General features: G+C 43.1%; 1 protein-coding gene across 1 annotated transcript in view; it reads right to left on the reverse strand.

The window, feature by feature from the left end:
• ODAD2 (outer dynein arm docking complex subunit 2) overlaps window positions 1–16,059 on the reverse strand; it is a 200,311-nt gene that overhangs the window by 161,277 nt on the left and 22,975 nt on the right. Inside the window, exons 4-7 of the mRNA XM_088447790.1 lie at window positions 10,297–10,492; window positions 8,551–8,657; window positions 4,369–4,505; window positions 4,172–4,288 (exon numbers count right to left, since the gene is read on the reverse strand). Coding sequence (XP_088303916.1) covers window positions 4,172–4,288; window positions 4,369–4,505; window positions 8,551–8,657; window positions 10,297–10,492 — 557 coding nt within the window. The remainder of the gene's footprint in view (window positions 1–4,171; window positions 4,289–4,368; window positions 4,506–8,550; window positions 8,658–10,296; window positions 10,493–16,059) is intronic.

Below are 16,059 nucleotides of genomic sequence, written 5' to 3' on the forward strand. Positions count from 1 at the left end.
TTCTGTGTTTGTGTGCGCCTTAGCCGCACGTATATATCAATATAACATAAATGGAGGACCAAACTTTCTCCGATAAAAATAAAATAGGGAAAGATCAAGAACCACTTCCTCCTAGTGCTGTTGCTGCTGCTGGGAGTTGTTCATCATCCCAGAGAGGAAGTAGGAACACCACTACTTTTACTAAACAATTGACCCTCCAACAATCCTTAGCGAGGAGTATGAAGTAATACAGCAGTCATCCTGAAGCAAAACGTATAACTGAAGCCTTGACTGCTATGTTGGTGTTAGACGTGCGTCTGATATCCGCCATTAGTGCAGTGGGATTTAGACAATTGATGGAGGTAGTGTGTCCCCGGTTCCAAATCCCGTCTAGATTCCACTTCACTAGGCAGGCGATACCGAGACTCTACAGAAACGTCAGAAAAAGTGTCCTCAGTGTCCTGAAAAATGCGGTTGTACCCAACGTCCACTTAACCACGGACATGTGGACAAGTGGAACAGGGCAGACTAAGGACTAAATGACTGTGACAGCCAACTGGGTAAATGTATCACCTTACGCAGCAACAACAGCAGCGTCACCAGTAGCAGCATCTCAGAAACGCCAGCTCGTTCCAAGGCAGGCTACGCTGTGTATCACCGGTTTCAGTAAGAGGCACACCACCGACAACCTCTTAGAGAAACTGAGGGAAATCATCGCCCAGTGGCTTTCCCCACTTAGACTCTCCTGGGGATTTGTGATATCTGACAACGCCACCAATATTGTGCGGGCATTACATCTGGGCAAATTCCAGCACGTCCCATGTTTTGCTCACACAATAAACTTGGTGGAGAATTTTCTGAAAAGCTACAGGGGCATGCAGGAGACGCTTTGGGTGGCCCGAAAAATTTCGGGCCACTTTTGCCATTCAGCGACAGCGTGCGCCTGTGTCATAAGTAAAGGGCCGGCTGGTTTGTCCGTTAAAGGGTGCTGTAACCCCCAAAGTGCACTCCAAACAAAATAAAAAATTCTTCTTTTTTTTTCTGTATTTGTGAAATGTGTGGGCTGTAGCCACACCTGCATCCTCAAAGCAGCAGCGACAAGCGTGCGTCTGTCTGTTAAAGGGTGGTGTAACTCTCAAAGTGCGCTCCACAAACAATAAAAAAATTCTTTTTTTTTCTGTCTTTGTGAATTGTGTGGGCTGTAGCCGCACCTGCATCCTCAAAGCAGCAGCGACAAGCGTGCGTCTGTCTGTTAAAGGGTGGTGTAACCCTCAAAGTACGCTCCACAAACAATAAAAAAATATATATTTTTCTGTCTTTGTGAATTGTGTGGGCTGTAGCCGCACCTCCATCCTCATAGCAGCAGCGACAAGCGTGTGTCTGTCTGTTAAAGAGTGGTGTAACCCTCAAAGTCCGCTCCACAAACAATAACAAAATAATTCTTTTTTTTTCTGTCTTTGTCAACTGTGTGGGCTGTAGCCACACCTGCATCCTCAAAGCAGCAGCAACAAGCGTGCGTCTGTCTGTTAAAGGGTGGTGTAACCCTCAAAGTGCGCTCCACAAACAATAAAAAAATTCTTCTTTTTTTTTTCTGTCTTTGTGAATTGTGTGGGCTGTAGCCGCACCTGCATCCTCAAAGCAGCAGCGACAAGCGTTAAAGGGTGGTGTAACCCTCAAAGTGCGCTCCACCAAAAAAATAAATCTTTTTTTTCTGTCTTTGTGAATTGTGTGCACTGTAGCTGCACGTGCATCAACACAGTAGCAGCGCCAAGCGTGCGCCTGTGTCATAAGTCAAGGGCCGGTTTGGACATCTGGTCCGGACTGAAGGACGTGACAACAATTTCTGACAAGTCTACTGTCACTGCATATGATACTGTCCTCAAAGCAGCAGCGACAAGCGTGTGTCTGTCTGTTAAAGGGTGGTGTAACCCTCAAAGTGCGCTCCACAAAAAATAAAAAATTCTTTTTTTTCTGTCTTTGTGAGTTGTGTGGGCTGTAGCCGCACCTGCATCCTCAAAGCAGCAGCGATAAGCATGCGTCTGTCTGTTAAAGGATTACATCGGTGACAGCATCCAAGTAGGCATGTCAGACAGTCCGTACCTGTACTGGCAGGAAAAAGAGGCAATTTGGAGGTCCTGTACAAACTGGCTCTATTTTACCTGAGTTGCCCCCCCTCCAGTGTGTACTCCGAAAGAGTATTTAGTGCAGCCGGGAACCTTGTCAGCGAAAGGAGTAGGAGGTTGCTTCCACAAAATGAGGAGAGGATGATGTTCATAAAAATGAATTAGCAACTTCCAGGGAGACCAGCCTCCAGAACGTACAGAGGGACCTGTGGTGGTGGATTCCAGCGGGGACGAATTAATACTCTGTGAGGATGAGGAGGTACACAACACTGAAGAGGGTGAGGAATCGGTGGATGAGGAGGATGAGGACGACATCTTGCCTCCGCAGAGCCAGTTTGTGCAGGGACAGATTAATTGCCAGCTTGTTTTGTGGGGGCCCAAATGAACCAATCATTTCAGCCACAGTCGTGTGGCAGACCCTGGCGCTGAAATGATTTGTTTGTTAAAGTGTGCATGTCCTGTTTATACAACATAAGGGTGGGTGGGAGGGCCCAAGGACAATCCCATCTTGCACCTCTTTTTTTCCTTTGCATTATGTACTGTTTGGGGCCTAGTTTTTCAAACTGCCATCCTGTCTGCCACTGCAGTGTCACTCCTAGATTGGCCACGTGTTTGTGTCGCTTAGCATAGTCATCCAGCTACCTCGGTGCAACCTTTTGGACATAAAAACACTATTGTGAGGTGTTCAGAATGTTATTGAGGTTAATAATAGCATAGGAGCAGAAAAACCCACAAATTCTGTGATTTTAGCTGTTTTTATGCTTTTTTTCAAAAAAATACAGATCCAAAACACAAAACCCAGAACCCAAAACACCGAAGGGTGGTTTTGGCAAAACCAATCCAGATCCAAAACACGAAGAAAGATCCAGATCCAAAACACGAAAAGTGGCCGGTGCACACCCCTAATTAGAACCAAAACCCGGGGGTCTGCACACATCTCTAATTATAACTCATCATTCGCAATGTGCACATCTTGTGAGACATGTAAGAAATTATATCTACTGCAACCCTCCATTTCCGACAGCAGCCTCCACCTCCATAGGTTTCTAAGGGGGTTGTAAAGCTGTTTCTATGGGTTCTATGGGGGTTGCAAAGATGTCAGATTAGCAAAGCATTCCGGATTTAGCCGCTGTAGCCTATGGACTACACTTCACAAACTTTACCAAGCGGAGAAAACAAAGTTGGAAACAATATCTAGCAACCTGATGAATGATGAGTCCAAAATACTAGTTAAGATCCTGTATTAAGAACTATTTTACATTGATACACCGGAATAACCACCTACAACTGCATTGAGTCACAGAGGCTGACAGAGGGCAATATTCAGTTGCTGCTTGCAGACATTTTCTTAGAACTCCCAGTCTGAGGACCTCATTCAGAGTCGGTCGTTGCGGCCGCACGGTCGTACGCCACCGATGTTCACTATACTGCGCATGCGTAAAGTTCGCAATGCGCGTGCGCAAACTAGCAGCTACGATCAGAAATTTCTCTCTCCTTGAACACAGCCAGGTAGGTAGTGTGAGTGACAGAATGAGGTGTTTGTGGGTGGTAACAGGGGAAGGTGCTTGAAAACGGGGGAGTGGAGATCCGAACGCAGGCGTCCCTAATTATGCGAACGGCGTTTTATGGGAGTGCATACGGTTTATGGGAGTGCATAATTAACAAAGTAGCGTCATGGCACATGTGACATGGGAGGTTTTTACACTGACATGATCGTAGAGCTTAAGAGAGGGTATGGTCAACCTTAAGCTCTACGACCAGTTTCGATGGTTCCCGATGGTCTCGATTAATCCTTATATGCCCGAAGATGACGTGCAATGCGTACGAGAAGGGGGCATATTTTTTTGAATTCCGACCGCTTCCTCCCCTTGGTTAGCCAGCTACCGATCTGAACTTAGGGACGCAACTTGCGCGGGAATCATTTGAATATCCGGCCCCTTTTCCCGTACGACCGTGCGGCCGCTTCGACCGACTCTGAATGAGGTCTTGAGTGCTGACAGTAACAATACTTGTGCACTACCAAAATACACCACAAAAAGTGACAAATATGTCTTCATACGATACAATACCTGCTTAGTGATATTTTCTGCAAAATGTGGTGATTTTTCCTTCAGCAGTGTTATGAGATCTTTATAAATTTCACTTTGCCTGTCATAGATTATATCATCCTTATCCTTCATTTTACCCTACAAAAAAGGAATGTGTGGATGTGAGTGAACAATTCATGAAAGCTGTCCAAGTATGATACAGGCCCTACGCTGCTTACCAGGTTTATGAAAGCACCTGCTGTGCTATATGTCACACAGAAAGGACTGGTGTCATGTGGTGTAACCATCAAATAGCAGATTTCCCCATGAACCTGTCTCCACGGCGGAGTACGACAACCATTTGAGAATTCATAATCTACAAAGAATTCATAGTCATGTTAAAGTACCAGAAAATGCACAATGCATGTCTTACAAATGTATCATTTAATATGACCTGTATTTGCACACAGTGTAAGAAGCTATTTTCTGAGCTGAATGAACTAAGATTAATAAGAACGCAGCCAGTTCACCATCAGGAACTGGCAGACTTGCAAATTCATAGACTGAATTAGTACTGATTCAGCCCACTAACTGCTTGTCTTCCCTATGTGCAGCTAACAAACTCACTTTAATTAAGGAGCCTATTTATCATTATCTGGGAGAAGCCCTATCTCACACTTTTTTGCTGAATGCAGGCATAATTGACGACTTCTGACACTTTCTCCCTGGGAGTAAGCTGGGGAGGAGAAGCAGGTGGGCTGTTCTGGGGGCGGGGGTCAGATGATATGTGTCATTAAGCCCCGCCCACTCATGGGAAAATGTCGCAATTCCCGCATATTTGAATAGGGGGAGGTGCTAAATGACGCAATTATCAAAGAATCGCATCAATAGGCTCCGCCCCCTACTCGCGGACCCGCTGATCCGCAAGAAAATTTTCCCCATTCTGCCCACTTTACTAGGAAGTGTCTACTTTCCCGGCGGTGCGTGAGTTACCCGAAAAATCGGGAGCCTCCCGTGACTTCTGGGAGAGTAGGCCAGTATGTATTTAGGGCGTCAGTAAATTTACCCCTATAATTTTAACATTTCATAAAAGTTTACTTCTTTCACATTATATCAGACATTTAAGAGAAAACCTTATGATTTTGGATATGAAAGTTATAATGAATGCTCAAACGACTGAGCAAAATGTAGGTAACAATAGAACAGAATATAAAGTGCTGTATATAAAAAGTACAATCTGCAAACAATCATGTATGTGCATGGTGTGCACTGCAGACTGTACGGGAAACTACAGCAATCTTGCCAAAACCTAAACTGTGAGTTACTGGATGTGTGCAAAAATGCTGACTGAACAGTGGCATCATTTACAGAACTGGTATAAATGGTTTGTGAAAATGTGTGCAATCTTGGGTGTAGATTTACTAAAGGGGTGCCGGACTGTAGATAGACAGTAATTAGTTAGACAATGTCTAGATCGACCCCAGTTGTTACACAGTCAATAGATCGACCCACTAAAGGTCGACATGTTAGAAGGCCCACATGCACAAATGGTCGACAGGGTCAAAAGGTCGACATGAAAATGGTCGACACAAAAAAGATCGACTTTTTTTTTTTTTTTTAGGTTTAGGGTTAGGCACTTAAGATGAGCCAGTGTCCAACGTCATTCCCTACCATCCAAGTGGGCATGGAGAGGGAATAAATCCATGTGGCGAGCGAAGCGAGCCACCGTGCCTGCAGCGTGGTGAGTGAAGTGAGCCCGCAAGGGGCCGAATAGTATTCACGCAAAAAACATTAAAAAAAAAATGTGTCGACCATTTCCATGTCGACCATTTGTACCCGTCGACCTTCTTACATGTCGACCTTTAGTGTGTCGACCTTTTGTACCTGTCGATCTATTGACTGTCTAACAACTGGGGTAGATCTAGACATTGTCTAACTAATTTTTGTCTATCTCTTATACCACACCCTACTAAAGTGCGGGTTTATAGAAGTGGCGTTGTTGTCCCTTGCAATCAGTCACATTCTAGTTATTATCTTCAAGAAGGTGCTAGATAAATGATAAGTAGAATCTGATTGGTTGCTATGGGCAACAACTTCACTTCTATAACCCGCACTTTAGTAAATATTGTACTCTGAGCAATGCAGCATTATTTGTAATCTGATTTAAAAGACAATTAAATGACCACTGGAGATCAGCTAAATTTTGTTGATTCAATAAATTATACATTATTTATCAATTTATATATATATATTCTGTTTGTACACAGAACTAGCAGCAGTGACCTGGCTTCTGGCCAGTATAGAATTCAGCACATTACTGTCATCCAAATCCAATCATTTCCATTGTTAAACACTAGAACTCTCAGTACTGCGCTCATATCTAATCCTGTCAATATCAGGGGGGGTGTTATGCTAATGCAAGAATCCATAGTGCTAATATGGGGGTTCGTGCATCTGCAAGCGAAAGTCCATGCCGTCCAATGGTTTCATGGCAGCAGCCGCATCCATCACCATTAGTATCAGCCCTTGCACCAGCCCCATACTATATGCAAGAGAACCATCAGACAGGCTCCCTTCCCCATATACATCAGAAGCACACTGAGCTGTTAATACATGCCCATGACACTCCTACAAGACACTGCATAGAGGGGGATTACTACTAGGGGCACTGCTGGGGACACTGCACACTGGTGGGACCACTACTGGGGGACACTGCATAGAGGGGGATTACTACTAGGGGCACTGCTGGGGGTACTACTAGGGGTACTGTTGGGGGCACTGCACACTGGTGGGACCACTACTGGTGGACACTGCATAGAGGGGGATTACTACTAGGGGTACTGCTGGGGGGTGGACTGCTACTGGGGGCACTGATGGGAGGACTACTACTGGGGGCACTACATAGAGGGGATTACTGCTGGGGGCACTACTGGGGGAGCTACTACTAGGGGCACTGCTGGGGGGGGACTGCTACTGGGGTCACTGCTGGGGGGACTACTACTACTGGGGGCACTGCACTGGTGAGACCACTACTGGGGGCACTGCATAGGGAGGGATTACTGCTGGGGACACTGCTGGGGGGGACTACTACTAGAGGTACTGCTGGTGGAGGGCTGCTACTGGGGGATTACTAATGGGGGCACTGCAAAGCGGGGAAACTACTGGGGGCATTGCATGGGGGACCACTACTGGGGGCACTGCATAGGGGGGACCACTACTGCAGGTACTACTGTGGGCACTGTATAAGGGCTTGTCTAGCTATCGAGGGTGGGGGGGGGCGTACGGCTGAAGAAATGCCTAGGGTGCCAAAAAACCTTGCACCGGCCCTGACTGGTGACTATTTGGCTCATATACACTGGTAATTTATAATGCTGTAATCATATGCACCGGTATTTTATAATGCTGTACTAATATGCACCAGTAATTTATAATGCTGTGCTAATGTGCACCTGTATTTTATAATGCTGTACTCATATGCACTGGTAATTTATAATGCTGTACTAATATGCACCAGTAATTTATAATGCTGTACTAATATGCACTGGCAATTTATAATGCTGTACTAATATGCACTGGTAATTTATAATGCTGTACTAATATGCACCGGTAATTTATAATGTTGTACTAATATGCACCGGTAATTTATAATGCTATACTAATATGCACTAGTATTTTATAATGCTGTACTAAAATGCACTAGTATTTTATAATGCTATACTAATATGCACCGGTAATTTATAATGATGTACTAATATGCACTGGTAATTTATAATGATATACTAATATGCACTGGTAATTTATAATGCTGTACTGATTACGCACTGGTAATTTATAATGCTGTACTAATATGAACTAGTATTTTATAATGCTGTACTAATATGCACTGGTATTTTATAATGATGTACTAATATGCACTGGTAATTTATAATGCTGTACTAATATTCACTGGTATTTTATAATGCTGTGCTAATGTGCACTAGTAATTTATAATGATGTACTAATATGCACTGGTAATTTATAATGCTGTACTAACATGCACTGGTAATTTATAATGCTGTACTAATATGCACTGGTAATTTAAATGACCAATATAGCCAACATAAATGTTTACAAAGAAATATAATTAATAGCATTTAGTTCATAAAAACACTTTTGTTTATATATTTAGTATTTTGCTCTGATGTTTCTTAAATGTATCATGTTGCCATCAGCAAAGAGTTTAGTCATGGACTTTTAACGGACAGCAACAAAGACATAAATGAGTACCACAAATGATGATCAGCAGTGCAACAAGACAATTTGTGGTGCTTGAACACATTACAAATATAAAATATATAATACTTTTGAAGTGTAATCTTTAGATACATGTCTGACAAATAAAATACATTACTACACATACTAAATACAAAAAAGGTAAAAACCTGAGGTGTATTCTATTGATTTTAACACAGATTTTTCTTCATATTTGCAGAAACGTCTAATTAGATCAATCTCGTTCTTAACTGCGGCGGGAGTAACACGTACTTCTCTGAAATAAAAAACAGAAAGCAATTATTATTATACTGACCTGGAACATCTGTCTTCACTGTAAAGTGGACTGCCCCGTGTGTTCTAGAATTAGCATTTCAAACACAGAACCTTGCTGAGTCATATGAGGTAATGTTCCTCGTGCACAGAAATAATCTATTGATTATATTCATTTTGTATCAAGACTCCCAATTCTTAAACTTGGCAAAGGTGAACCAATAGTACTGCACATAATCTGTTGAATTATATACAGAACCATTTCTTTTCCACAAAAACAGAACAAATACATAGCAAAATATCATAGCAAAAGTGATTTACAGATAATAAAATACAAGAAAATGTATATGACCAACTATAACAGTGTATGTGTACTGAATTGAAAATAAATTATTTTCAGTTGATGGCTCCCGATACTCAGTGTACATAGTTTATTTGAAAGATGACTCTATTGTGAGGCGCTTAAAAAAAAAAAACAATACAGCAAGCTTCTTGTGAGGAAAATAAGATTACTAGTATTATAATACATTTGGGCAGGGCTTTAATAAGTAGTGTGCTACCAGTGCTGACTCCCAGGGCGCAAGGCCAAAGGGGCAGCGTAAGTCAACTTCAGTAGTGTACACAGTGCAACTTAAAACCCGCTTTGGACCAGCCATGAGCATCATATTCTGCCTAAAACAAGGTGCATGGGTTTGTGGGGACAGATAACAGCGCTTACAAAGTCGCAGTAAGACAAAGCGGCGGAGTTGGGCAGAGAGGGCAAAGTCACGAATAATCACACCGGTGCCTCTCATTTTGTGGAGCAGTGATGGATATGTTTATATTTTTGTGTTTGATGTGAAGTCACACTTTTACAAAGTGAAGTGAACATACATGGCACCCCGGCTAGGCCCGTGATTAAAAATTGCCAGGCTACCTATAATTCTTATGGGTGGCCCAGTGGGCAGGCACACAGTCCAGATTCACATACGCCCTTATATAAAGAGTACACTATGCTAACTTTACACAAACTATTAAAGGCAAAAATCTTATTATTTGATTAAGCCTAAACTGCTGAAGACAGGAGGTCCTTTCTGGCAGTAGAAAGTGATATCCTGTCCTTGGCTCATGTGTAAAGTTATTTTGACTGGTGTTGTAGCCAAACCAATGTGGGAAATGTGTTCAACTTATGATCTAAAGCGACTGATAACTACAGTGGCTCCGATTGCTGCATCAGATGTCCTGTTACTAAGTCACTAACCACAAGATGTCCCAATAAATGGAATTGCCGCTTTAGGGCTTGTGTGGCACACACTTAGTAAGTGAAGTTGGTGGTGTTGATTTAACAACTGGAAATAGATTCTTTTTTTAGCAACTGGCAATTGACTGGACGTCAACTAAAATAGTTTATATCATAACCAGAAATATAAAACATATGTACACAGTTATCATCCCATAGAAGAGTTGGAAAACAACCTTTTTTCCACTTCAATTAGGTTTGCCTTTCTATGTTTTTAAATCAATAAATGTAATGATTTTCATATCTTTCACCTTCCCGTCATTATTTTTTCCTAACGCATAAAAAGCAGATGTTGTTGCTCATTAAAAAAAAAAGAGGGCTGAAATGATAGACTGGAAATATTGTAGTTTGTAAATGTACTTACTGTGAAATGTGTTTTAAAGAGCTGTTCAGCAGCTGCATATCAAGTTGCTGGAGCAGCAGAAAAATCTTCATCTTGATTTCTGCCTTTTCATCCTCGTTCTGACGCATTTTATCCAAAAGACGCAGCATAGACAGGTCTTCCCCCTCCACCGTAGCAAATCCAGCTCCAAGGATTCTTGCAATTGGGTCTCGGTTTGCTGGTGGTACAATGCAGCAGGTGAAACAAGAGTCTGAGGCTGCTGTTATCACATACTTGCTATTCTCTATATAAGTACCATCCAAGTTTCCATGTTCTGCAAAGGCTGACATGGAGGAAGGGTATTTACCCCCTGATCATATGAGACAGGCCGGGTTGCAGATGCAATTACTTTATATATCATTAATGTGACTGTGTGGCTACTGCTTGGTCTGGCTTGGCCTACGCCTACATTAATACAACAGATTACTCTACAAGGTTTTAGAAAATTAGTTCGAAGCATAAATGAACCTGCAGTAGAAGATGACTGCTGGTTTATCATGGGTCACTACCTCTGCTTTCCACCCAATAATGAAGTTATGGTGATATGAAGTCCTGAAGAATAAAGACATCATAGCTGTTATTTTTTAAGTAAGTTTAAAAAGGTAGATTACTAAAGTAATTTCTAGGCGTATTGACCTGTACTATTTCTCTATAATAAGAGAGCACCAATGGAAATAATGGAGCTTTTTACATAAAATAATGATGAAAAGTAATAATAAGTATGCACTTGACTTGTTTCAAACACAGCATTCATGCTTAAGTTATGTGGGGTTGGTAAGGGATGCTGGCGTTCAGGATCCCAGTGGTCAGAATCCCGGCACCAGCATCCCGGCAGGGTTAGGATACCAACACCTGCAGGTAAATATCCTAACCCTAACCCTCCCCACAGCCTAATCCAACCCCCTTCCCGCAGCCTAAACCTAACCTTCCTCGCCCGCAACCTAAACCTAACCTCCCCTCCTAGTGCCTAACCCTGACCATCATCCTAGTGCCTACCCCAAGCCCCTAACTGCTAACCATAACCCTCCCCCTAACCCCGATACTTGCCATTGGGATGCCGGCGGCCTTAATACTGACGCTGGGATTCTGACTGGCGTCGAGATTCTGTCGCCGGCATTCTGAGCGCCGGCAGCCGCCCGTTATGTAAGTTAGGACAAACATTAATGGGAATGCAATTGGATGAAATGGGAATGATCAGTACCAAGCAGGCTACAAAGGGTGTAAGCTTCATTGCCGTCTCCCATTCAGTGTCATTTTTAACAAACATTTGAAATCGCCCATCTGCCCAGATGTTTCTTCTGCCCAATGTACAGTTTGCAGAATTGTTTATATGCACTGTCATCCCACCAGGGGAGTTTATGCACATAAGATGAATAAAGTGTACATGAATACCATATGAACAGTGACAAATGCTATCTCACAGCTGGCATTACAGATATATTACTGTTTTTTAAGACCACAAGCCAAAACTTATTGTGATTAAGAAGATCTGCATTCTGTCACGAGATCTAAGAATCGTAAATGCCCCATTATACCCAACATCCAAAATAACCCTTCAATAGTCACCATCTATGGTCACAAAATTGAGAACAATTCATAATGAAAGGCATGCGCCATGACAAAAGAGAAATGTAGCTTCTATGTGCGCAAATCTCTCTTCCTAGTTCTTCATAACACCTTGGAGTAAATTTACGAAGAATCGAGTATGGGTGAGATTGCAATCTCGGGTGAGATGAGGCATGTTTTTCAAATTGCAAATTTACTAAAGGCAGTGTCGGGTGAGATACAGAGAGATTTCTCTCATCGCACTCGCAAAACTCGGGAGAGCTAGCAAACTCGAATCTTCTCACCATCGGCCAAACTCTGAAGTACTTTTCACCTAAAAGATACAGCTCGCAAATTTACCAAGAATCGAGATGACAATCTCGGTTGAGATGCCTGCAAACTCTCTGACAAATTGACGTTTTAAACACTCACCTCCAGAACAGCGAAACATACACAAATCATTGTGTTTTGTGTATGTTTCTTTTTGTAACTTGTTTAAATAGTGTTAATTATTTTAAAAAAATGACATGAGGTCCCCCCTCAAAAGACTAACCAGCCCCGGACTTGCCAGCCAGTCCTTGTTCTTAAAATTACAGGGAAATACAATGTGTAGGGTTCCACTGTAATTTAAGAACCAGAAACAGGCAGCAGGGACAGAGCTGGTTTTAAATATATGGAGAAAAAAATGGCGTGAGGTTCTCCATATATTTAAAACCAGCTCTGGATCCTTTCTAGCGGGGGACTGATGCCACAGCCAGGGGTGCCCTTTCACCGGGCCCTCCAGCCAGAGCATCAGCCCTGACCGCCAGTCAGCCCAGGCCAGGGGTCCCCTGGGGAGTTGGGGACCCCTGAAATAAAGGGGCCCCCATCTCCAGGGCACCCCTGGCCTAGGCAGATAGCCCGGGGCTAAGCCCACCACCCCTGGGCAGTGGGTGGCGGGTTGATAGTGTAGGTGTAGTGTTAAAAATAGAATTATCAACATTTTCTTTACAGTAGAACTGCAGGTCCCAGCAAGCCTCCCCCACATACTGGTACTTGGAGAACCACAAGTACCAGCATACGGGGCATTAAGGGTCCACTGGTAAGTGTAGTTCACCTGTAAAGAAATGTGTTAAAAAACACAAGACACACATTACGTGAAAATAAAGATTTACATCTATACATACACACATACTGTACATAGTCATCTGCTGCCAGATGTTCACATCCCCTTCTCAACATAAAGTATCCAGAATAATTTGCAATAGGTGGTTATTCTGCTTCTCATTATACAAGCCGACTGTAATGCCAGGCGGGTCTGCTGTGTATAACGGGAGGGAGTGCGTGAACGTAGCTCACTGAAAATCGTTCACCAATCGAAATTCTCTAGAAATTTCTAAGCGTTTACTCAGATGGGTGCAAGGCAATCTCTAGTAATGGTTGATGATGTGCTGCTGGTGGAAGGGCCGCTTGGATCGGCCAGGTATGTTATGTTTAAAAAGTATGGTGCGTACGCTACTGCGTACTGCAACATATGGGTCAAAATGACCAAGAAATGTAGAACACCTTTTCCTAAGATTGGTAGCTTTGATTCGGAGGTTCTGAACAATGTCAGAGACAGTATATGTTTAGTGAAGTCTCTGAAGAAAAGGGTAAAGTTTAATGATTGCTTGAAGTTGTGGCAGCACGAGAGGAACATGTGGCTTAGTGGTGAGCACGTGACGCAAACTAGCATTGCGTGTATGATGCAAGGGAGCGCTCACGCAAATAGCGTTGCGTGTGTACTGCAAAGTAGCGCGCACGCACAGCAAGGTAACGTTGCAGAAGGTAATGATAGTAGCGAACGTGCACCACCACCGCCCTATGCGGATGGGGGTGAAGGTACAGTTGATCTCAAAAATAATAAAAATGTAACAAGTAACTTGCACCCTCTTCTAAGTAACTATAAGGAACATGTTTATGATGCAATAAAATGAACCTATTGTGATGTCCGCTCTTTGCCATGTTGCACACATGTTAAATGTACCACCACAGGAGGCACAGGTAGCTGCCCCGCTAGTACCAGAAATGGAGGTAGCCCCACCAGTGCAGGAAGTATTAACACCCGCTGTAACAATAGCGGAGATTGCTAATACCATAAGTAATAGCAATAGGCTGAACCCTCAAACAGGTAGTAAGGTCAAAGGTAGCAGTGTGGCAGGCATCCATCCCATCCGGACAATAACTGTTCCAAATGGGAATCCGGACGCACATGGTGTAGTGGCCACAAGGAATGTAGCGATGCATTGTCCATGGACAAGAGCAGAACTACGTTCCATAATGACAGATATCCCCGACCCTAGGAAAGAACTAGCAAAGTGCCAGCGATCTGTAAAGGATTTAGGTAATGCTCATGAGCCAAACAATAAAGATTGGCGAGTGGTATTACGGGCATGTCTTCCGCACAATACTGATGTGAAAGTTTATCACGGCCTGTGAATTGGATGGAGATATAACTGATGAAGGTAATCAGGACAATATAACCCATATTGTCACCCAATTGGCTGTATTTTTCCCATTAATTGTTAACTGGAGTAAAATCTTCACGATTAAGCAGAAAGAGAGTGAGTCTGCAGCAGATTATTTTACCAGAGCGCTGCAGACTATTACCCAATACACAGGCATAGAGGATATAAAAGACAACATCCATCACAGGGAAATGACAATCACAGTGCTTATGGATGGTCTTAAGGACACTCTAAAGGTCAGGGTTCAGACCTCACTTCCTGGTTGGAGGGAAGTTACGGTAGACACACTCAGGGAATCTGCAATTGAACATGACAAAAACATCTTTAGAAAGAGAGAAATGCAGAGCAAGAAACTAATGGCTGTTAGTATTCAAGCTCTGGAAGGAATGCAAATAACACTGCAGCACTCTTATCACACATAGCCACAATACATTCATCCCATACAACCTCCAAACCCTTATCCCCATATACAACGACAATATTTCCTCATTCCCCAACCCACACAACAACAACCTTTCACAATAAGTCAACCACAAAGATGTTATAGATGTAACAAGGAGGGCCACATAAGTAAGTTCTGTAAGGCCAGAAAGTGGGAAACGCCAAACCAGGGAATACCGAGATACCCACAGAAGGGGCACCCATAGCAGGCAGGACAATTCCAGCCATCACCTGCTCACGTCGCAGCAGAAGATAGTCAGCTCTAGGGGTCAGGTCACACCTGTAGTCTACAGCCAGTTAGTTTAACTGGGGGTACTAGGGAAGAACCTGTAATGATAGTTGATGTAGCTGGTACTAAACATTCTTTTCTTGTAGACACAGGGGCGACCAGATCAGTGATAAAATCTCCATCTAATTTCAAGGTGACCAGCAAACCAGTACCAGCAATAAGTGTAACGGGTAAAGTGCAACATTATCCTTTAACCAAACTGCAGAGGTTACTATAGGTTCATTGCATACCAGGCATTCCTTTCTCCCGGCAGCAGCGGCCCCTACTAACTTACTGGGAAGGGATTTGTTATGTAAAATGGGATGTGTCATTTATTGTACCCCTGATGGTATATATTTAGATATCCCAGAGAGAGTTGCGCACGAGGTGAGGGATATATTGGACACTAATCTTTCACTCTACTGTTTCAGATAAGAATCCATCTCAGGTAAAGCAGATGTTATCTCAAATACCAGGTTCACTTTGGACCAAAGATGGACAGGACACTGGATTGATGGCACATGTAGCTCCCGTAATGGTAAATCTAAAAAGTGGTAGGCAAGCTCCAAAAATTCCCCAGTACCCGTTAAAAGAGGAGGTAGAAATAGGGGTTTATCCCATAATTGAGCAGTTATCACAACAGGGAATTTTAGTCCATTCAGCACGTGTAGCTAACAGTTCCATCTTTTCTGTGAAGAAGAGTGGTGGGAGGGGTTATAGGCTAGTACAGGACCTTAGAGGGGGTAATAAGGTAGTAGAGAGCCAATTCCCCATAGTGCCGAATCCAGCTGTCATTTTAATGCAGATCCCACCAAATGCAACCCATTTTACTGTCATTGACCTCTGTTCTGCCTTCTTCTCTGTCCCTCTTCATCCTGACTGTCAGTACCTATTTGCATTTACATACAGGGGGGTACAATACACATAGACACGATTTCCCCAGGGCTTCATAGACAGCCCCAGTATCTTCTCCCAGGTCTTACACGACTGTTTACAATCTTTTCA

The sequence above is a fragment of the Taudactylus pleione genome, unplaced genomic scaffold (assembly GCF_031769625.1).
Source record: "Taudactylus pleione unplaced genomic scaffold, aTauple2 ptg000439l, whole genome shotgun sequence".
Classification (NCBI taxonomy): domain Eukaryota; kingdom Metazoa; phylum Chordata; class Amphibia; order Anura; family Myobatrachidae; genus Taudactylus; species Taudactylus pleione.